Raw genomic sequence first — 24,620 nt, forward strand, 5'->3', positions numbered from 1 at the left:
ACAGCAATTAATGAGCACAAATTATCCATCTTTTCCATTCATGGGGTATTTTATTTGCAAATGCAGATTTTTAGACTCAAGTATTAACAAAGCATATGAATACATGGTAGAAAGGAGGCATAGAAAATGTAAGAAAGCAACAGTCCTGTAGCCTATTGAAACAAAAGTTTGAGCTGCATAAAATTCAAGCCTGAAAAACAATACAACACTAGGAATGTACCCAGTCATAAACAGTCATTTATACAAAAAAAATTTGGATATAATGCAAACCGATACAGGCGAAAAAAAAAGAGAAACCACATTGTTGGCAACAGAAATTAAGGATCGTATCTTGGTAGTTGTGCTACTGTTAGTCCAGCTAATATAGAATGTGTATATCACATTAGCTGAGATCATGTTTGTGTCTATGTGCGCACAGATAGTGTTGCTGCTAGTGCTTGCACTAAGAAACAGTAAAAACCTTATTCCTTATTTGTGATCAGATTAGTTTCAAAGCAAGAGTTCACTACAGCTAGTAACGTTTTTCAATGGCAGGCAGTAAATAATGATATTCATTAAAATAACTCTTGGCAAACAGCAATACCAATATTAGTGGAAACTTAACATAAGCATGAATTAGTTAGATTATTAAGAAGTTGCGAGTAACCAGATGATGAATTAAATCCAGTATGTGATAGTAAAATCCTAGATACGTTACATTCCCTTAAGCTGCTAAGCAATTATGAAATAAAGTCATGATCTTAAATCAAAGTAGGTTTTATATTTATGATAGCATCCGGCTCAGTCAGTCTTACCTCAGAAATTGACAGATATCTTAAAGCTATCAAAAAAACTGATACACTCATTTTGTGTAAAGAGCAAAAGCAAATTGTAGTTCTATGCATAGTCCAGATGTATCTGAGCTACATTTTTGCTACAAGCCAAGTGACAAAATCTGATCATCTGATGATGTGTCATAATGAAGTGAAGCTGCTCACGCTACACTTTATATGTGGCACAAACCAGCTTTGAATGTCTACACAGAGGCATGTTGGAAAAGAAGATTTGTGTTGAGTTCTACAGGCAGAAATCATTTCAATGAGGGGAGTTGAGTCTCAGCAGGCAGAGCCAAAGAACCACCATTTTTCAACATATTTTGTCAGTTAAATATGGTAAACAAATGTCATGACTGTCACAGTATTAGTCCTTCACAGCTGTCTTTATTAGATTGTCTGATATATCTTTGCTAATATTAGCTTCTTTGATATTGCATGCTGGCTGATCAATGGGAATACTGGAGGTCAGCAGAAATGTGAAGCATATACATTTTGTAGATATTACACTAAAACTGCAAAACCACTGGCATGGCCTTTTAATGGAGTGATTTTAGGGGGTTATTGCTAAATTTTATAATGCAGGCCACTGCCATTGCTTGGCCTTTCTAGTGTTTATTTATCTTGCTTATCGCTGGAAGATGCCACATTAAGGATTTTGTCACATTGTGGTAAAATGGATTCTGAGGCTCAAATGCCATTCAAATCTCTGGAAACATCATGTTTCTGGATAAGCTCGGGTATCGGCTTAATCAGACATATGATTCTTCAGCAAACAGAAGCTGGTCAAAGTCCGACTCTGCTGTCGGATCATGGCATCTCTTAAGCCATTCCCTGTGACTCTCAACCAGGGCTAGTGCCACCTGCTGGCCACTCTGGGGGTTACTGCGTGGGTGGGATGAAAAGTATTCCCGCACTGCTTTGGTGGCATGGGGGGAGAGGCAGAAACGGGGTTCCGATGTCCCTCCCTGAGAATCCACCTCAGAAACCTTCAGTCCTGGGTCACTGGGCAGCCTCCTGCGGACGTTTTGCCTGTAGAGACCATCCAGGTAGAGGGTAGAGGTTCGGTCCATGACCAACCGCCCGGGCTCCGAGGCCCGCCGCTGAGAAAGCCTTGCTTTGCACTCCTCCTCCAAACCAGCGACACCAGAGTGTCGTTTTTGCCGCCTGAACAGGGACAACATTGGTCCACTCTGCCTGTGAAATACAGCCTCTGATGGCTGCTTGAACTCGTTAACATCACTTCCTGCTGCTTGCCCCTGACTGGTAACATCACTTCCTGTGTCGGCTTGCTGCTGGGATGCTTTGGTAAGCTGCAAACTGGAGTCGGAGGGACGGAGACAGGGGGACTTGGGATACTGCAGGTTCCCAGTTGAACGGTGGTGGGCTGGGATGCTGGAGGAGTCATGCTTAGGAAAGAGAGACTTGGCAGGCTCCTGGCCAGGCCTCGCCCTCACCTGCCCACCTCCTCTTTCTTTTGTGGGTCTGGTGGATGGCTTGGCCTTTGTCTGCTCAGTGAACATCTGTTTTCCTCTGCCCTTTTCTCCCGGCCTCCCGTTCTCCGGGTCCAGTTTACCAGGACAGAGTGACTTATCAATGGATCTTCCCTGTTTGAAGACACATAAGGATGCACATTTATACATACAGAGAGCACACCAAATACTTCCTTTGCTCTGTGAAACTGAACAGACATTCACCTAGAAAGGTGTTGATGGGTAAAAGGTTTGACTTCACAGAGGAGCCAAACTTCCCACAAAAAATGATACCGTCAAATCTCAAGCACCATATAAAGTCACTTCTACTTACCCCAGTTGTGTCCTCCTCATTCTCCAAGTTGTCCTGCTGAGTCAGCGACAACCTCCGCGCTTTCTTCAGCCAGGAGTTTGGGTGGAGGCCCCCGCTGCTTTTCAGGGTCCCCCAGGGGAGAGTCTCTTTAGGTGTGGAGTCTTTTGGGCAACTCCTCTGGTCTGGATCTCCACCTGGATCCAGAACAGAGCCTAGACCGGAAGGTGTGAAGGGGGGCGAGGTAGGTCCAGAGCCAGAGGGGGGGGAGATGGCCAAGGAGGAAGAGGAGGTGGGAAGGCATGCTTTAGCTGAGCAAAACCCTCCTTGCCTAGTCTGCCCGGTTTGGTCACCTAGAGAATCAAGAGAGTCAAGGGAGGTGCGAGTCGGGACAGGGGAGGTCGCGTCAGAGGAGAGGCTAGAAGTGCTGGTCTTTAGGCCAAGTGACCTCCCACCCAGCAGGTCAAACCCAGATTCACGTCCACCCCTCCTGTTCTGAGCCCTTGAGTGTGTGTGAGTGCGTGTGTGACCGCTGGGCCCTTTGGAAAGCTCCTTATCATTGTCCTCCTCCTCATCAGTGAGGTCATCGTTGCTCCCTGAGAGGCATGCTCGAAACTCGGTCATATATGCTATGGCGGGCTCAGAACGCCTTCTCTGCCTACGCCGGCCATCCAGTGCCAAGGAGTCCAAGGTGGACGAGGAGCCTACCATTGGTGCCTCCTTTTTGGGGCAGGCCAGAGATGAGTTGGGACCTTGCGTCCTACCTGTGGTTCTTCCAAATGGGTGTAACATAACACAGTTTGTCTTGACAGGTTTGCCGCATGCGTGGTGTGTATCTGGGTCGGTGTCTTGGTCGCAGTCACTGAGTGTGAGAATGGAGTCCAGGCTACCCTGCAGAGGTTTGACTTTGAGGCAGACCTTTCTGGCGTGGAGGGCCGGCGATGTGCCGCTGCTGTGGTCGTCTAGCTCATTTTCTAAACTGTCGTAGGACGAGTCGGTCAGAGAGTAGTGCCAGGAATCTAATGAGCCAGAGAAAGACACAAGGGTGGAGAAAGAGTTGGACAGAGTCAAAGTGTGACAGAATGAGAGAAAGTCAACCATGTGGCAAAATAGCACATTCCTAGTTATGTCCTCCTATTGGCCTTTTTATATTTGAATCAGATTGATTATATATTTGTTCTCTAAAGGACCCCATTCACCTGAATTGATTCCAGTATACTATTATGATCAGATTCCACACAGTCATGCATGACTAATGAAATATTAAATATGTGTTTTAAAATATTTAAAAGATAGTGAACACTGGACCACACTAATAGTTATTGTCAGATTTACTCAAAAAATAATGCTGCTGATGTAAACCTTCAAAATCCAATATTTGTTTCACCTCACTGGAGATTTCCTTGACATTCAATTTGCAACTTTGTAAAACACAGCTTTTACAAAAAAAAAAGGTAGAAAATTAAATTTAAGAAATATAACATGAATTATAACACATAATTGTATAATCACATCTGTATTGGCTTGTATTAAAAATATTAAACATTATACTGGTGATGTAATGAAAGATTAACAATATTATGATCACACATATGTTCTCGCAGTACAAACACAAAGTCTGAGCACTTATAATTTGGAGAACCATAAGAAAACCTGTTGGTACAGTTGGTTGTACCTGATGCCATCTCGTCAGTGTCGAGTCTTTGTGGAGGCCCTCCAAACAGGGAAGATGGATCCTCTCCTATAATCTGCTGACAATGTTCGATCATAAACTTCACCAACTCACAAACCTGAGAGAGAAACAAGTAGGAATACAATGAGGAAGACTGACAGCCATCTCCATTCGCTGTGGGAAATTTTGATCACACTCATAAGGCATAAAGGTCTTAGTGTCATTTAAATGCAGTGGTGTCCTATCAGAACCAGTGATATTAATACAGGAACCATAAAATTAAGAAATTTTAATTAATCAACAAAACAACAAAAAGTAGAGTAAAATACAAAATAAGAAAAAGAAAATACAGACTGTACCGCATGTAAAAGCATGTGGTTTTATAGCTGGGTTCACATTCAATATGATTGAGCCGCAGACAGATCATGAATCCAACAGGTGAGGAGTAAACCATCTCCTTTTTGTAAAAAAGCAATTTGAGTGTTATTTGCTGGGTATTTTTACAGTTTTCCATTTCTTTCTGAACAGGGATGATGATTTCACCAGCCCTCTAGCTTTTCCCAGAGGTTTTTACTCCAGATCAGTGCAATCTTTTTCCATAAAGAAGCCGTTCCTGCTTTCAGCATGTAAAGTATATCATTTCTGTGCAGTGACTTGTTACAATCAACTTCATGTTATCATCTGTTTTCACACAGAATTATCTCTTGAGTTTACTCTGTTCCCATCATGTACGCAATTAAAAATGTCAAACTAAGTGACTTTTCTAAAATTAGAGCTTTGTTCCTTTCCATTATGGCTGACATGGTTTCAGTGTATTACATTGCACTGCTTAATACAGGACCTGACAAAAGTCCACATTACAAAAAAGACATTCAGTTGACAGTTTCATCAGCTCAACGTCATGTTATTGAATGATACCTTTGATGCACTACTTAAAACTACACTGGTAAAGGTTTCATATAAAAATCCATCTGGCTTTTAAAACTAAAATTAAAGTTTATGGAGGTCATCTTTTTCTTCATAGTTTTAAATAATGTATAAATCACCATTATACACCGAGGGTCCAATCCAAACAAATGTGGAGGGATTTATTACAGTGATGGAATACCGGTGTGAAGAAAGTTTGAAGTCTCTGAAAGTTCATGTTCATATTGTAGTGGAATGAATAGAAACCAACAGCTGAATAAAAAGGGAGGGAAAATGATATGGGAGTTCTAAAATATGACTGCTTGCTTTGGGAAAAGATCAGCAGAAATGTGAAATTTATACTTGCTTTAGATATTAAGGTAAACATGTAAAAACACCGGGGTGATCCTTTAAGAGTGAAATACAAAAACAGCAGTGAGTGAATACTGTGCCTAAAGAACGCTGGACTCACTAAAGGCTTAACCTCTTTGTCTCCTCCACACCACCATTCAGAAGGAGGCATTGTCTTACGGGATTACCGGGCTGTGAGCTGTTCAGATCAAATGCTTTTAAAGTGTAAACCCCCTGTGACTCACCTTCTTGGCTCCGGCGCCCTCCACTTCAGGACTACAAGGGCCAGGAGGCCACAGCATGCTGTGAGCGATGCACACTGATAAGTTCAAACTGGTCATCAGGTTGTCGTGGGCGTTGCCCTGGATACCATGCAGCATAGCAATCAGATAGCGCAACAGCAGGGCGTTCTCTTTGGGCAGTCGACCAATCAGCCTACAGAAACAATAGTGTTGTCATCATGATCAGTTCATCAGCATCACCACATGTACAAAGATTTGCTTGCACGCAGTCTCGCACATGCTTACACACAGCCAAACCAAGGTGATAGTGCAGGATGTTCTGTGTACAGTGGATTATACAAACTACAACATGAATTCAGATTGCTTTTCACCTGAACTCAGTATTTGTGAACATCATCAACTGCAACAATTCCCATCGCAATTTCTGGTTAAGGCAATTAGCAAGGTTGCAAAATTTACTGGATCATCAGTTATTAAAATGTTTTTTTTTTTTTTTTTTTTTGTAATTTCCCCAAGTTATTAGCACACCTGAATTAATAACTGGCTCTCTTTTCCCTCTTTATGAGTGAAACATGAGTGAACATGAACATGAGTGAAACTTCTCAGTGATGCTTATCCCATATTTTTTTTGTGACTATTAACAAGGGGCCGAGACTTGCTTTGGCTTTAGAAACCAATGAGGAAGATGGTCTTTATGACACAACATTCACAAAGGCTGGATTGTGAACCATGTGGAATCAAGCGTGACAGCTGAACCATAAAATTATGCTGAATGTGCAGGTAATTAACATTCCTCTTGTTCTGTCTGTGGTTTCAAACTCAAATCAACAATCGCCGTTTTCTTCAAGACTGTGTTTAAGACTCAAACTGGATTACAGCAGCAATACCATTTTAAAACATGGCACTCTAGTAATATAAATGTAAATAAACTTCTACAGAATATTGAACAAGATACATACATACATATATGAATACAGTCTCACTCAGTTCACTTCTGTTCTAACATCTGAACCAGTAGCTCAGTAGCATAAAGGTTTGCCAAATATTTTAACAGACACTAAACATATACAGTAGTTAATAATGCTGATTGTCTGCAGGTTACCTCTTTATGTCTTGCACCTGTTCTTCCTCCTCCTCCTCCTCTTCCTCCAGAACATCCATCCACTCCTCATACATTTCAGAACACAGCAGACTACCAGGGATGCTACGCAAGAAATCCTGTGGACAACACACAGTTTCCAGGATGATGGTGGTGTTATTATTATTACTTATTCTATTGTCTTGAAGTATGAACATATGAAGTATGTGAAATGAGAAAATATATCCACATCTGCAGAAGATACAGATAAGAAAGAGTTACATTTTTCATTTTATCTCTGGATTGAACCGAACCATGAAAAAAATATCAAACATCATGTATCAGTCTAGTTAAGTTAGAAAAAGGGTATCTTGCCCAAAGCAGAGTATTTAAAGCAAGCTCCTCCTCTTTGTTAATGTCAGTTAAGAATGTTTGCAATTCATATTGCTAATGAAAGGATAATATATTTGATTAGTTAAATTCAGGTGTTATAGTAGGGGAATTACATGCAAAATTATTGTAATATTGTAATATATACACATAAGTCAGTCCTCAGGCTCTCTTCTGAATTTCTGTGTCTTCTTTTCTCTCTTGGGTTGAATGTCAATGATCAAAATGTGTGTAGTTGATGAATACAGGTACGTTACAAAGGAATTCTTCAGGATGACACGATGGATGTATATATTTTTAAAAAAAGGATGATGATTTCACCAGCCCTTTGGTCTTTTTTTATATAATTGGTTTCCAGGGCAGGTCAGTGCAGATTTATTCTCACTACTCAGTCTGAATGAGGTCTAAAGGAGATGATATAAAGACATGAGCCTAAAGTTTCCATCTGAAGTTTCAAATATGTCCACCTGATTAGAAATGCTGGGGTTTCTTACATAGTGTCAAAAGTTGAAACATCTCTCAAGGACTTTTATTTGTCCCAGATCTGCTGATGTGAAGGTTTCAGTTCACACAGACGGCAAGCTGGCCTGTTGTTTTTGGCAGGCACAGGTCACTGTTGATCTGATCTAATATTTAATCTTCCCTCAATGTTTTGCATGTATAGATATACTGGTAAAAGATTTAAGGGCATGTTTTATCTTATGTGGCACTCTGAGTTTTTAGCGTGTCACATGATTTATACTGATGAGAAGTTAAATCTATGCAGACAGTTAAAGGACCATATCAGTGATTTTAATGATTTGGCCTCTTTACTACAATTAACCCACATTTTACATGACAAAAAGCATTTTGCTAATACTAAAGATTTCACAACATATAATCAAAATCCCTCAATTGTCAAATTTGAATTTTTGGTTCAAACAGCCAGCCATCTTATGTTCTGCTTCTGTGTCTAACAAAGTTGTCACCATTCATAAACCACAGAACTGATCATTTGCTGTGTAAGACAAATGTTTCCACAGAGACTACTTTCTGGCAGAGAGACTGTTTAACTCCACCCAATTTCAAGTCAACAAAACACAACAGTGCTGCTGCTTTTAAGAAAACTAATGTGGAGGACTTAATTACAGTGATGGAATGCTGGTGTGAAGAAAGTCTCTGAAAGTTCATTTTCATATCGTAGTGGAATGAATGGAAACCAATGACTTGAGAAAAGGGAGGAAAAATTATGGGAGTTTTAAAATATGACTGTTTTACACTAGGAAAAGATTAGCAGAAGTGTGAAGTGTTCTGTTTGTATGTTTTGTACATATTACACCAAACATGAAAAATCACTGATATGGTCCATTAAATTTAAATGACTCAGAAACAGGAGCATGAGGAACTGTAGATATTTTGTAGATATGACGCTGAACATGCAGTGTGGTTCTGTAAGTCAACCTCCATGTAGAGTTTCTGCTCAGGATGTGTCTGCGAACACAGTAACACCACCAGTGCAACAGTGTAAAGATTTAACACAGTTTAAGCACGTGTGCAGAGAAGCTCTCCATTATCCATACAGATAAATGATCATAATCCAGATTATGTTTACAAGCCAATCTAGCCACCCCTGTTATGAACAGCTTGTCCTGCTTGAGTTGCTGGATACCATGTCAGGACTAAAGGCTGAATGGGGCTGTGGCAGATTAAATATGTTCGCACAGGTACAGGTCAGTCAGGTACACAAGGTGGCAATGCACACACAAAAAGTATGTTAATATACATTTACACAGACAAACATGAGCACTCACACAGAAGACAAGCTGAACGGCAAATACTAGATACACCCAAAAAAAAATCTTGCCTTCATGTCATCATGTATTTGTCTTTATTTCTTCACTGCAGCTATCCAGCCTTAAAATGCATTCAGTTGTCTGGTAGAAACAGTTCAAAACCTCTGAATCATTTAAATTACCACTGTGTTGCTTAGTGTTTTCATTCTTTCTGGTAGATAAGCTAACCAAGTAACAGGATCTAGCCAACTGGTTTAACAATCACCTCAGGAACTTATGAATTTGTAGCAATTTTACTCAAACAATCTCACTTCTGTCCTGTTTATTTAAAAAAAAACAACAACCTGTTCCTCATTGTTCTTAGTAATTCTCTCAGATTATACGTGTTGCAATGCTGTGGCCTTGTCCTGTGTACTCTCATACAACTGATACTGGCAATCAACAGCTAAATGGCTGGATGTAAATGTGCTATAAGACTCCATTCATGTTTGGTTTGATTAACAACATCAGTCTTGGGTGAAACGATCAAAGTGAACAGCACCGAGTACAGTGAAGTACAGTGAACAGGGCTCTGTGTGTCAGAGACACATTGTGATCCAATCATTCAAACCACCTTCAAAGGTGATCAGGGACACATCGGACCACAGAGTATTTGTAATGTGAACACCACCGTGTCCCAACGCCCGGACATTAGTCCTCCCACAAATCCCTTGGGGGAGGAGGGAGTGTTTGGTTTGCTGGTGTGCACTGTTAGTTTGAAATTCAAATCTGAATGACATGCAGTGACATGTCAGCATCACAACTGGGCACAGCTGCTTTGTTAATGGGCCACAGATAAGGAACAGGATGGTTGGGGAATACTGGGAGGATAGTGAATGCTTTGAATAAAGAGGTGAGGAGGAAGAAGGAACAGGGGAGGAGTCAAAATAAAATAAAAAGGAAAAAGTAGTACTGATAAACCTTAGCTTGCAAATCAAGCACTGTATTCATTTTCAAATAACAATAAATAACAGCAATGTCAACTCTTCCAAACACACAGCATTCATGCATTCATATCAATTTTTTGCAGATCATAACAAAGAATGAATAGTAAAAGCTAGGATTTCAGACTTTACAGCAGAACTCAAATGTTGCATGTCAACCAAATAACAAGCGATTATTTGCTCTGTTGGACTCCAACTCTTGGAGCTCTAGGAATATAACAGAGAAGAAGATTATGATTGTATGTTTGCAAAATATCCCAAAACATAATAAAGCCTATGCGAAATATTTGTATATCTAAACCTCCAACCACACACACATACACACAGTAGCAGCCCTACCTTAAAGACTCCAGCAATGATGAAGACGTGGTCTCGTGTCAGAGGAAGCTGAAACAAGCCTGCGTCCAGAGACTCCCGCAGCTCCCTGACGGCTCGAGTCCCAGCTGGCCGCCGGAAAATTCCTCGTGTCCATGAACCCTCATGGTACAGAAACACCAACATGTCCTAAAGAGGGAGGAGGCCAGGAGGGGAACAGAAAAAGAATAGAGGCCTGACTGGAGGTAGGGAGGCCGTGGAGGGTAGAAACTTACTGAAAGTCAGCTCTCTTGCTTTTTAGGCTGACAATCTATAATATATACTCCTACAATAAATAACAGTCACCTCTATCAGACTGATGCATGCTAAAATGAAGATGGCTTTTAAAGAATGCATAGCATTATGGAACAGGCAAGAACTTCAAACTAGAAGGATGCAACCTTCAAACACTTTGCATTTTCAAAGTGCACATTTTAAAATCAGATTCCTTCTATTTCTCTCCATTCCTCCAAGAGGCACTTCCTTCATTCCAAAGTCACCAGAGTGATTTTAAAGCAGTAAAGCGTGGACTTTTCCACTCTTTATTTTTGGTTGCTTGTAATATTTGGTGAACTAAAAAGTGCTCCTTAGTCAGCTGCTGAACAAGTCTATGTCACTCTGGGTGAGAACATGAGCTGTAACACTTTAACTGAAAATGTAAGTCAGTCATTTCCCCCTCACCATGACTGGCTTGGGCAGGGTATCCTCAACACAGACGGAGCTGAGCGGATGACCAAACAAGCAGCCGGGGGCGGCCTGGGACAGGGACATGGACAGCTCATTGAGCTGAGATGAGGAGCCACGCCAGAAGGCCCAGTTGATGAGAGAACGCCTCCGCTTAAATGGCTTCTGAGACGACTCTGAAAGAAGCCACATGGCTGGTTTTGTTCCTCTTTGACATCAATAATCCACATTTTCATATAAATACATGTCTCTTGTGCTACTCTGTATAGCCAATTGATATAACACCATATGTGATACTCTGATGTATGGTGAACAACTGTGCATCAACTCAAGCACCTATATGTTCTTTTGGACCACTGACTTGAAACCACCATTTTGCTTCTAGATCTGGAGAAAAATGACTGAAATGCAAACATGCAAATTTATCAAGGGGGAATGATTTGGGATTCCTATGGTCTCCATCAGGAAAGTTGGAGCAGGCAAAATTTCACCACATTTGGCACAGTACATACATGGCTTTGAGAGATGATAGCAAGGAGGGATTTTTTTTTAAAATTGATATTAAAATTTTACTTCGAACCAAAGTCTTGCTCTGGGGTGCTTTAGTGGGATCTGTGGCTGTTGCAGCCATCACTATCAGTGTGGAGTAAGAGTAGTTGGATGTTCTCACCTGCAAATACATGCTGTGTTGTTGCGATGGGTCGCGGCTTCAGGATGAACTGGCACCGCTTGTCTGCCTGCAGCTGCTCTGCCTGCAGCGCCCTCTGTCTGTCAGGAGATGATACAGTGTCCCAGCTGCTGCCCGCCTGAGACAGCACATCTCTCACATGACTCATCTGGATACTGAAGGGAAACTCATGACCTGGGACAGAGGGAGAGGGAGAGGAAAAACAGACCCCATGGATCCCTGGAGGTTTTGATATTGTTGTTGAATAGCATCAATACCACACCATTGCATCACATTATTAATCATGATATACCCGGGCTGCCCTGCCTGCAGGAACACGCTCAGAATAACACAGAGGTCTTCTTTAGGAATGAATGGTACCACTGTATCCAAAAAAAACTTCAACCTTGGAAAAAAAAATCTCACCCCTGTGTCAAGGCTCACTAGTTTCATGCCCACAAGACAGAAAACAGGGGAGAGGTACAAAGAGCTGTTTTGTCATGAAATGTGTTGAAGAACGTGGCTTCAGAAATGGAGCCACATAGCTTGTTCCAGAAGACAAATCCTGCCTGGATGGACCCACAGTGATTTAAAAGCAAGAGAGCAGAGTCTAATGACATTTGCTTTTGTTATTCCACCACAGATGACAAAATGAGTAGATTACCACAGCTCACTCCTGTGGTGACTTCCCTAATTTCACTAATCTAATAGTGTCACGACTGTCATTTCTAATATCAAATGACATCGCGTTGCTTCCCCCACAACTCAGAGCACCGCAGGGTGGGACCACTAAATGAGACTCACTGACCAATGAGAGGATAGGGCGTGTTATCCCTCTTGGAGATGACCCACAGCTGATAGTCTTTCACATTTCCCTGTGGAAAACAGAGGCAAAGATATTGAGAGAAACAATATATACAACAAGGGCGCAAGAGATGAATACAGTTTAAAAGCCAAGATATACAAACCCTGTGCAGAGCAGTGAGCGATAGATTTTAGAAGCTAAAACACTGCTGATATGCAGAGTGACAAATAATGGTTTTCTATTCCAACCTTTGTATGCTAACAGTGTGTCTACAACTAATTTGTGCAACCAAATGACACAAAACATTGGACATTCTCTGGAAAAGCCATCTGATGTTGAAGACAAGAATCCCTGACAAATGGTGATGGTATATGGACGTAACATAAGTTGGCAACTGACTGCAGTGGACTTGGGAGTTATTAACAGGGATCAAATTATTTTGAACAAGATAAGCCCAGAGATACACAAATGTTAAATAATACTGATGGTCAAAATACAGCTTTTTCACAGCACATATTTTGACATATTTTTCGACTGATTTTAGAAAGTCTAGACAGCAAAACACTACATGAAATGTGACTTCTGCAAATCGGATCCAAACCACATTTGGAGGTGGTTTGAAACATGATTCCAATCGGATTTCTACAGATGCTGTCCGCACACTCTGGACGCTCAAATTGGATTTCCAAGTGTCTTTTACGTCTCTCACAACGCGTCACACAGCGCCATCAAATCCAGAGTGATGTAAGTGCATCAGAGTGGCTGAGCAGAATCCATAATGCTGCTAGGAGAGCGGTATGGAGAATGTCTCAGAGAACAACAGACACAGAAATAAACTGTCTGCTGGCACTTTGAGGGGAGGCATCTGGACATTTCTCATCCTTTCCTGTTGGAAAGCCACATTATAGTCCACGTAGTTACTGACGCCTACATCGTTACCATAGCAACTCATGCAGATAGGTTGGTGATATCTGGACACACAAATCCGATTTGATCACTTACAAATAACAGTGCGGACACTCTGTCTTAAAGAACAAATCCAATTTGCCTGCAGTCTGAACAAGGCCGTATACTTAAATAGAACTGAACCTTAATTAATGTAATTAGATAAACTTGTGGTTACCTGCATGTCAAAATGGCTGCAAATGGCTGCTGTGAAAAAGCTCTGCTGTTGGCAAAATACTCAAAGTTGTGGAAGACTGGCCCATAAGTCAACATATCCATTAAGTGATGAGACACCAAAATCATCCAAGTGTCCCTGGTTTGATCACCGGCTCATCTACTTCATGCTAACTCTTCAACATAGTGTGTGTTGAGTGATAATTGGATCTATACTGACATGGAACACAAGAGTGAACGTTCTTGAGCTTTATGTTTGTGCCACTTAACAGGTTCGCTGACCGAGAGGACAATCCACCAAAAAGTTATATATAACTTAAAGAAAAAAGCCAAAATAGAATTTGTCCAAGTTTAAGTGATTAGCATTACTCACTGGGATGCCAAATTGCTGCAAGGCCAGTCGGATCACCTCATTGGTTGAATCTGAATTGCTGACTGGGAGGGTCTTGGTCTACACAGGAGAGAACAGTCAAAACAGTTAAAAGTATGGAAAGTGTTCTCAGTGGCATCAGCCCAAAGACATAATGACAATTTACATGGTAAAATATTGGAAAGTGACATGCAAACATAGACAACTGGGCCCTACATGGAGAGATTATCAATTCTCAGAGCCACCACAAGGTAGGGCCGGATGATAGGAGCAAAATCAAATATCAGATCAGAATTAGAAATACTTTATTGATCCTTGTGGCGAAAATATCACATTATATTTGACTGAACACCTTGAGAGACTTTTGATAAACAGTTATTAGTGAGGTGAATATGACAATGGAACAGCTAGAAGTCACACAGGTTCATAAAATTGCATTCCTTTACTAAAATCCAGCCAGTATAACAAGGAGACGACAAAGCTTATTCCATTTCACGATATTTTAATATCCAAAATCCCAAATGATGTCTACACTCAAACCACACTATCCGTGTAACATGAATATACTGTCCAGCCCGAACTCAGAGCCATCTTTGGTGGGCAAACAAAAAGTGTTTGCATTCAGAACACAGCTACTGAAAAACCCTGTGCTGTGTTTCCCACAAGGTTTCTCACCAAATGGATGAAGTAAACTTACCACAGCATAAGTGTTGATTCCCTTCCCGTACACTTTCAGAGGAATGGTTTTAGGTTCTTCCCTCTCTTTTTCTTCTTTTATCCGACTTGAGAGTGCGGTGAGCAAGGGGAGACAAAACATACACGACAGATGAATCTCTATTGATGAATCAGGAACACAAAGGTCATTAGATACTGCTGACTCATTCCACAATTCAGCATCTACCCAGCAGTTTTGTTTTTTTTTTCTCTTACTGACTGACTGGATATTTGGACATTCGTTGCTTGGAAACTTGGAAACAGAGCAAACCAGCATGCACACAGCCAATTATGTGTAAGTGACCCTTTCTGAATATGCTTGGTTTGTATTTACAGATATCACACACACTCACAAACAAGTATTTCTGTCTCAGACGCATAGGTGTATACACAGATGAAGGAAAACATGCATACACACTAGCAGAGTTTACCTTTTAAGGAGGGAGAGCCATCTCTCCTTCTGTTCTGCTGAGCTGAAGGGAAACATGGACAGTAAACATCAGAACAATCCATAAATATAGAATATAGTTTATGAATTTAGTTTTCTTGTAATTTTTTAAAATATAAATGGTCATTTTCCAGTGTGCAATGTTTTACTTATTTGTGGAAATTTTCTTTTTTTCACCCCTTTTTTTTGGGGGGTAATTTTCTAGTCATTTCCTTGGAACACTTTACTTATTTCTTTCTAATTTTTGAGTCATTCCTCTTTATGTGCAGGCTCATTTAATGGTAAACTATGGTTTGATCTGGTTTAAAAATAATCCTTACTGGTGCAACCAAGCCTGTGTGTCTGTGTGTGTTTGAGTCCATGTGTGTGGATGTGCAGTACCTAAATGTTGCGACACAGTTGCAGGTAGGCCAACCCATGACAAAGCCTCTGTCTGGGTTTGTGCTCCCCTCACACACCTCCTCCATACATCCTGCTGTCCACATCTCACACACACACGCCTGGGCCTTCAGCTTGAAGTGGTTGGCTGACCTGGAAACACAGAAAGAGATGTAAGGACCAAGCAATAAGGACACACACACACACACACACACACACACACACACACACACACACACACATACACACACACACACACACACACACACTTACTTGGCCTTGGCAATAACCATGATGTCGCTGAAGAGGAACAGGTGTCTGTCTTGAGTCTGTAGTCCAGTCTTTAACTGGGCGTGGGCATGGAGCAGAAATGAGCGACCAGGGCAGGCCAGGTAGGACTGCACCAGCGGACATGTCTCGGGGCACAGAGGAAGCAGGAAGCTCTCTCTGGAATCAAAATATGGAGCCAAACCAGTTATTTCCATTCTTCTCTGACATCCAAATTAAAAATGTGACTCTGATCAGAGATTTTTTTCCCTTGTCTTTCTCACCAACCAAATGATTTAACTTATAGTATACTGCAAGCTAATACTACTGCCTGTAACAAAGTTGAAAAAGTCCATTAAAGGTGCTATGTGTAGCATTTTTAAACATCAATATCTCTTTGTTTTGTTGATACTTGTGGAAATTGCACAGAAAATGATTATTATGATAATTAAATTTTTTTGCTTGATTGGTCACCTCTATCTCATGTCAGTGGTACAATTAGTGGTAGACTTTTTCGTGTTTCCCACAATGCCATTTGTTTTCTTTTTGTCTTTACTAAAACTAAGGATAAATAGCACATTGTTTTAGGAGATATTCCACCTATAATATGTGGGACCACCTGCAGGGGGCAACATAGAGCACTAAAATTAGGCCTAACAGTTTTCTATAAAAGCTCTCTAAATTATATTTTTTAATGTGCAATAGTGAAAGTGATCAGACACTGGTTAAAAGGATACTCATTTATATGAGCTTACATGAATGAAATCTGGAACCACTTAGGAAAAAAAAAACCTTTTTCCTCTTATTACGCAGCCAGTCAACAGCACATGGCCTCAATGCTGGTGGAAATCTTCTGAAACTGACATTTTCAGGTCATAATTATATTGGACCATGTTCCAATGACAGTAATACTTCAGTTACTGGTAACTAATTAAAAATTAGTATGGCAATGATGATTAATTATGTTAAAATGTCATCTCAGGTAGAACTATGCAATGTAAAGGTGTCCTATTGTCAGACGTCACCCATGAACTTAAAGAGGAAACAGGAGACAAAGACCAGAAACATCCTTCTCTCTCCTCTTTCAGCCTCAGGTGTGTTTCAAACTTCTGTTTCTGTGAGATCAGACTTGTTTTACTGAGCATGAATTCAAACTCTGTGACCACCACCTGTCTAATTCATTAGCTATGTCATGGATTTCAATTTGTCAATTTTGTAAGGGCACAGTGAGGACGACAGTACCAGTATATCTGAACGGTGGTGGGATCCCAGTCTGAATAGAAACCGTCTCACTCAACCACAGCTGGTTGGTGGGTGGTCCATTATTATTACCATGATTATTCACTTAAGATATCCATCTCTCCTCATCTTTCATTACTCATTCCTCTCTACCACCACAAAACATATTGTCAGATGAGGTTGGTGATCGCCAACACCATCTTCTGCTAACTTCCCCCCATATTACACCAAATGTAAGTCAATGGAAATGATGTTGGGAGCTGGCCACACTCTAAATCAGGGTGTCTGCAGGTCTTAATAAGCCAAATATAAATGTTTCTTAGACCTTTTTAAAATCCCTAGAATTAATTTGAGGCCAATTTAACAACTGAAATAATGAAACAAAAATCTGGGCAAGGAACATAATTTCTGACTTAACACTACTTTGGATGGTTATGTGCCTGTTTGAGCAGGATGGTAAAAAAAAGAACACAAATTAAATATTTGGGACATGATGTCAAAAGATGTTTATTGAAGTAGATGTGATGGCAAACAATAAATGTTTGTCATATTGTATAAACCCTGTGCTGTGTTGATCTATGTATGGCATGTGGGTCCACCAACAGGCCAACAGGAAGTGCAGGTCATTACACAAAGGGGAAATAAGGAAATCGGCCCAATGCCGCAACTGGTCCATTCATATTTTTTTGTGAAACAACACCGGTAAGGGGGGCTGCCAGCCTGAAAGAGCTATTTAACGAGGTTATTTACTTCCCTGCTCCACATGATCAAAGCCAGAGCTATTAATAGATGCCTGATCCCTTGATGAGATAGGCTTGAGGAGGATTATTTAGGTGAGTGGATTCAACAACTCACTGCGGTGCCGTGTAATACCTGTGGCATGAGAGTGTGCGCGCGCGTGTGTGTGTGTGTGTGTGTGTGTGTGTGTGTGTGTGTGTGTGCACGTGTGGTCCTCCATCCAGCAAAAATATCTGATGTATGGGATATTTATCTGTGGGTTGTATTAATGTGTGTGACTACTTTAGACATACTGTCAAGTAACTCATCACTAAATAAATAAATAAAATAAATAAATAGATAAATTAGTTCCTGGTGCTGGTAGGGTTTCAGTGTCTCAAAGACCCTCCAACAGGGTGGATGTTTGGTGCTGCATCCTGGAACTTTCTCAGTACGTTACCCAGCTGCCCCACCGTGTGTAAAGGAAAGTACAAACTGAACCTATTTATTTTAGGCCTGTCAAGGTTAAATCATCAACAAATGTGGTTAATTTGATCACCTTAATGTGTTATTAAAAAATTAACGCAAATTAAGACAGTGTTCAATTTGATCCACTTTTGACCCTTAACCCCATGTGACATCACACATGAGGCAGCGAATGCTGCCAGCACCGAGCTGCTGAATACTGATAACAGACAAAATGAACGACAAGACAACCTGTGGCCTGCTGGAAGGCAAGTTTTCAATAAGCTTCCTGATGGATCTCTGGACAGAAATAAAGTCATATGGACAAAATGCAACACTGAAATGCTGTTCTGTTGGAGCACAACCAATTTAAAATACAAGCTAAATAACAAAGTGCCTCCAGTGACGGTAATAGTGCGTCGAGCAGCACACTCCACACACTCCACACTTGTGTAGTGCTTGTGGGGGTCCAATCTGTCAGCACAGCAAAACTAAGTGATGTAGCTGCTTAATGGATATCCATGGGCTGTCAAGCCCATCAGCTTTGTTGAAGACAACAGGCTGAAAAACATCAGATTGCATCTGGGAATCCATCATATAAACCCCCTGGAAGAGCAACGATTTGTTTCCAAAATACACTGTACAAGAGTGAAACTTTAATTATGTGATTCATGATTAATCCATGACTACCTTGTGATTAACACTATTAAAAAACTGATCACTGAACAGCCCTAATTTATTTTAGTGTATCCCACCTGGAGAGAGTCCTGGAGCGAGTGAGAGCCTTGGTGATGACCAGAGATGGGGCGGACTGACGACGATGACTAACAGACTTTATTCTCTAAAAGACAAAGAAGAGAAACAGAGCGGTGAGAGGGGTGATGACAGAAAACTGACTTCTGAAACAACAAATTTCATCCAAATCAAGATATTATCTGACTACCGTCTTGCACAGATTATAACCAGGGATGTAGTGGGGGATGAACCTGACTAATGCAAATAAACAAAAACTAAAAAAACAAAACTGCCAGTTAAAAAAAAAAAAAAAAAAAAAACATTTGAAAGCCTTTGCAAGACGCTTAACAGTTTGGATGTCCAACTTAACTGCATTTGGAAATACTGAAAATATATGATGTTATAATAATCACTTATACCTTTTCCTCTATTGTATCAATGGTATATATCTGGTGAATTCATTTACAGTGCATTTAACTCTGACACAAATTCAAATTAAATTAAATCAATTACCTCAAATATTTTTAGCCAAACATACTTTTAAAAGTTATGCTGGAATATTTTTCTAAATGATGCTCAATTAATGTCAGATTTCACTAGCATTTTAACTATCCCTCATTTTGGTGAAGAAGCCATTCAAGGACCTCTGGGGGTCCCCCGACCTCACTTTGAAAAACACAGTTCTAAACAATGCTAAAAAAAAAAAAAAAAAAAAACAAGGAGCTAAAAACCTCGTTTCCCAGACGTTCCATCAACAAAGTGATAAATTCCTGTATAAAAACAGTTCTGGACAAACTTAAGTCTCATATCAAATTAGTTAGAGAGAACAAGAGAGAGGTGAAAAGGTCATGCTCAGGTCCTGTTAAAACACTCCTCTTTCATTACATAACCACCCTCATGTTCCCACATTCATCACATAGCACCAGGACATTGTGGCCTCCAAACGACAAGAGTGGCAGAATGAAGAAGAGTTTAAACACAGAGGAATGTGGCAACATAAAGATTAGCCAAACGATCAGGTTTTACAGGCTATGCCACCCTCTGTACTCACAGACCTGTCTGTCTCTGCCATGGCAATTGCCCTCTGTCATCGCGTCATTCAGAACACTTTCTCCTTGTTCAAAAGATAAGACACTGGTATTTTACTTTTTTCCCAGAAGCAGAGCTGTTCTGGAGGCAGAAATAATCTCACTGGTTGACATGGAGCTCAGTGGGTCAAAGAACAGTTGATCAGGTTAAGTAATTCTACTTAGCCCAGAGAAAAAGGCAAGAGGTCACTAACGGAGATCGAAAAAAATGTAATCCTACCAAGATGTTAAAGATGCCATGCTGATGTTCCCTTGCTTTAAAGAACTAGGCTGAGTTTTTATTTTTTTATAGAAGCAGAGTGAAGTTTACTCTCCCCATTGCAGCTTTAAAAATAATAATAATTAAAAAAAAAAAAAAAAAAAAAGGTTATAGCTTTTAGCCCAGCCTTGATGCTGAATCAGGATGTAGAAAGAAACAAGTTACCAGGACATACTGCAGTCTATATGCTGTTTGAGAAATTCAGGACTTTGCACTAAAAGGAAAGAATGATGGATGTCCACACATTTTTGACATTTCATGATGGAATATCCATGGCTTGGCTGGGTCACAGCAGGATGAAACATTCCTTACATCCAAGTCACAATGTCAGCTTTCAGTTCATGTGCAAAAAAAGAAAAAAAAACTGCCAGGGCTTGGCTACTGAGGCTGTGGCTCCGACAGGCTTGAAATGGCGATCAGGGTATGACAGACATGGCATTCAAAGGTCAATACCAGTTACAATACTTCTGGACTTTGTGCCAAAATTCAGTGTCTTAAGGTCTGACAGTTTTATCCAAAAAATTACAAGGATTCAGTGTTTTTCCCATAATCATATTCTTGCCAAGGTCTGATACAGCACTTACATCAACATGGATCTCTTAATCTCTCTGATGAAACGCTCAGTCCCTTATGTTTGTTAGCTTTAAGGGAGGGTGATCCACCACCCCTATTGAGTGGTCTCTCTGAGATACATTAAATCAAGAATTAACAACCATGTGAACAATCAAATTCATTCATAAGACATAAAAATAAAACATTTTACTGCAGGATTTACAGATTGTTTTTATATGGCTGTGATCAGCAAGGAGCCTCCTTCAGATCAGCAGTGAACGACACTGACTGGCTGATATCCCATGTTTAATAAAATCCAACATCAGCAAACCAAAATCTCTCTCTGACGCTTATGACACAATGATGACTCGAGTCTATTCTACAAATTAAGGTTGCTACAGATCTGATAAAGGGAACACAACCCATGTTAAAATAAATGTTATGTAAATGTACAGGTATGAACAGAGGGCAGAGTCATGTTCTACCACTTTCTAAGTGACATAAAAGCATTTAAACTATTTCCAGAAAGTGATTAATGAAAAACAGAAATCTGACTAAGCCTGCTTTCCCTTCAATTTAACTGTTCTAATACATAATTTGACTTATTAATAATACTTATTTAATGATTAAATAATGTACAACAACACTATAATCATCATCAATAGGGAATTAACTAAACAATCACTTTGTTTCTTGGCCTTTTAATGATAATTAATAAATACAAAGCAGTTGTTTAACTGAATTCATAAGTGATTTGTTCTTCAAAGTATTGTTGAAATGTAAATGTAAATGATTCCAAACTTGCAAGGATCAAATGCTTTTAGGCTCTTGTCTAGAGCACTGATAGCATCCAGCTGAGCCTCATGTGCCAGGCTGAGAACAACAAGGCTGTTACTGTAACCAAACTTCATGACAAAAAACGACACTAGGCTTGTTATTATTGTGTTGCACAATTTCTCCACGTTACATAAAGGTCATGGTACAAAGGCAAAACTTGGAGCATCCATCACTGGCAGAGTAATGTGCAATAAAGACAGCAGGTCTACATTTACATTTCCCATAAAGCTAAAGTTCTCATTTTCTATACTTTTATCTACTGTAAAGTACCTTGAGTTGCTTTAAGCATGGAATGTGCTGCTTAAATAAAACTGCCTCTTACTGATGGTTATGCAGCAATTTTGAATTAAGACGTTACACCTCGACTAATATCACATCTGTAATAGCTATAATAACGCGGCAATCCCACGGGAACTCCCCGTCAGAGCCCATATAAATGAATATATAAACAAATAAAAAGATAAAAATTCGAAGGAGAAAAATCCTAACATATATATATTTCTATGACATTCCTAAAAAAAAATCCCGCAGACACGTTTAGTCCAACTGCACGTGACAGCAACTGTTTGTTTATTGTTCTGGTCTATTGTTAATTCATCGTAGTCCACTTAATGGTATTTTGTGTCACACAAATATTTCTTCAGCCTGTTGTATCCTTTATATCACAAAGTATTCCTGGTACACATTAAAATGAAGGCATTAGAACAGTTGTTTTGCGTTAGGGAGACATGTTTCATATTTCATTCAGCCTAGAGATTTTAAGTCCATGCATTTACAACGATATTACTCTATCGAGACAGACAGATAGATAGATAGATAGATAGATAGATAGATAGATAGATAGATAGATAGATAGATACCCTTTTGTTTTCTTGTTGTCCACCGCCTCGGCTGAAGTTGTCCTGTTGCTGTTGTGGAGACATGCTGTCCATCCAGCCTCCAAGGGTACCGCCACTCACTGTCCAGCTGTCCTCCGGTGGTGCAGGGCTGAGACCAACTCCACTACTGCAGCCTTTTTTCCAAAGAAATAAACCATCTCAGCTCGAGAGGGTTCAAAAGTTCACAGAAGGGCTTTTCTCTGGCGCGGTCAACAGCGAGTGTGAGAAGACAGACTGTAAACAGACTGGAGAAACACACACGCCGCTGGTCCCATCGCTTCTCTCCGGTCACTGGGAAGCTGTGCAGCAGCGCTCCTCCTCAAGACTCCTGTCAGATAATCCACACTTGCGGCGCCACTTCTTACGCGTCTTTACGCACATACCAGAGGCGGTGCCAATGCGCTGCAAAAAATAGGCCTTGGCATTTTAAAATCTGATTTAATCTACAAATGAGCTGTATAATCCTATTTGTCCAGAAACAATTGAAAATAATCTGCCAGCTGGATTAAATATTTTATTAATCTGTCTCTGAGGCAGAGAAGCTTGCGCCATTTTCTAAATTGTGTTTAGAGTTTAAGACTGAAGGTGAAGAGAAGTGGGATTATTGTGTTTGAAAACCCACCACTTGGGCCAGATGAGTGATAGGCCTTTTCCGCACTTCTATTATCTGCATTATACCTGCTTTAATACATTTCATTAACTATTCCTACTGTGGGGCCAAGATCAAGATCCCTCCTGCCATTTTTTTTTTTTTTTTACAGTAAATATGAAACTTTTACAACATTAAAACTTATTAACAATTTATTTGACACATATAATGCTGTCTTGGATTTGCGCGCCCTACTACAAATAATAATGTATATTTAATCATATGATACATCAGGTTATATAAGTACTGTCTGAATAACTAAAACAATTCTCGCATTATCTCACCCCAGTTGTCTCAGGTTTTCACTTATTTTAAGAAAAGTAATATTTCAAGACTGAGATAATACATATTTTGTGAGGCCGGACACTTTTTGCAGTGTGCCTCACTCCCTTAAAACAAAGTGAGGAGAGGATTATCATCTCAGTCACTGGTAAAGACTGTGGAGAGGAGAGGAGGCCATAACACAAAATAAATGACTTTTTACTCATTGCATGGATCTTATGTATTCAACTAGCGACAGATGAAGGAAACAGTGATTGGCACCAGTTTACTGACTGACAGGGCTAACATGCTGAAGGGAATAAAAATCAGTGGCTCTTCATTTGTGAAACAACTCACCTTTGACATGCTCATTCCCTGTTATGTTTCCAGTGAGTTACAATGGCTTGGTCCGCACCTGTGGCATTCACTATTGTCTCCTCTCGGCGGGAACAAGAGGAGTTTGTTAGCAGATTAGTTTTAGTTGTACAAACATTTCTCTGAGCCTAAGCTGCCTCGGAAAAACAGACACTTAGCTCAGATAAACGTGAGTGCCAGAGCCAGAGAACACGGTACTTTTTCAGGAAAGCTGGTATACTGGCTGCTCCAAGGGATTATAGTCAAACTATGAATGAAACATCACGGACTAAAACTGTTTCCCTGCTCATTCACGAACACGGCATTCATGAACTCGGGGAGCTCAGCTAACTAGCTTAACTCAACCAGCTGTAGGCTAATGTGGCTTGTTTGAACTGGGGAGGTCGGCTAAGCTAACTAGCTTACCTGTTCAGCCTGATAATGCTTTTTTCTCTTTTCAGCTGGAGACTTTCACAGCAGCAATTTTCACATGAAACGGTAGGGGGAAAAAACAGGTGCTGCTAATGACATTAATTGAGGTTCAGCTTGATTCATTTAAGTGTGCCAGTTTTTCAAATGAGCCAGAAAGTTATTTATTAATTAACTAATTAATTAATCACACCTGTTTACTTGCTATATCATGTCAAATGGCTGCTGTGAAAAGGCTGTATTAACGAGAGAGCTTACCTTTTTTTGTTTGTTTTAACAGGATATGTAACTTGTAGCTATGTAAGCCATATGTAAAATGTAACTATCCCTGCGTTCCAATACCCATACTACCATACTATTTAG

General features: G+C 40.2%; 1 protein-coding gene across 1 annotated transcript; it reads right to left on the reverse strand.

Annotated features, from left to right (window-relative positions):
• Positions 1 to 30: 30 nt before the first annotated feature.
• LOC115369635 (rho GTPase-activating protein 20-like) lies at positions 31 to 24,271 on the reverse strand. Its single transcript, XM_030066282.1, has 18 exons — positions 24,255 to 24,271; positions 23,832 to 23,911; positions 22,547 to 22,966; positions 18,971 to 19,056; positions 15,801 to 15,974; positions 15,531 to 15,680; positions 15,133 to 15,174; positions 14,685 to 14,769; positions 13,991 to 14,068; positions 12,502 to 12,568; positions 11,697 to 11,888; positions 11,024 to 11,202; positions 10,328 to 10,492; positions 6,868 to 6,983; positions 5,769 to 5,958; positions 4,270 to 4,384; positions 2,619 to 3,613; positions 31 to 2,419 (listed from the first exon to the last, which is right to left on the reverse strand). The coding sequence occupies exons 3-18, from the start codon at positions 22,616 to 22,618 to the stop codon at positions 1,565 to 1,567; spliced, it is 3,561 nt and encodes a 1,186-aa protein (XP_029922142.1). The 5' UTR covers positions 22,619 to 22,966; positions 23,832 to 23,911; positions 24,255 to 24,271; the 3' UTR covers positions 31 to 1,564.
• Between the last annotated feature and the right edge of the window lie 349 nt (positions 24,272 to 24,620).

This window comes from Myripristis murdjan, chromosome 2 (genome assembly GCF_902150065.1).
Source record: "Myripristis murdjan chromosome 2, fMyrMur1.1, whole genome shotgun sequence".
Lineage (NCBI taxonomy): Eukaryota > Metazoa > Chordata > Actinopteri > Holocentriformes > Holocentridae > Myripristis > Myripristis murdjan.

Coding starts and splice junctions, on each gene's coding strand:
- LOC115369635 (XM_030066282.1), bottom strand. CDS start 22,618: ATGGACAGCATGTCTCCACAACAGCAACAGGACAACTTCAGCCGAGGC. Junction 19,057..22,546: donor GACAACAAGAAAACAAAAGG/GTATCTATCTAT, acceptor TTTGTCTTTTAG/AGAATAAAGTCTGTTAGTCA. Junction 11,203..11,696: donor AACACAGCATGTATTTGCAG/GTGAGAACATCC, acceptor GGCTTCTTTCAG/AGTCGTCTCAGAAGCCATTT.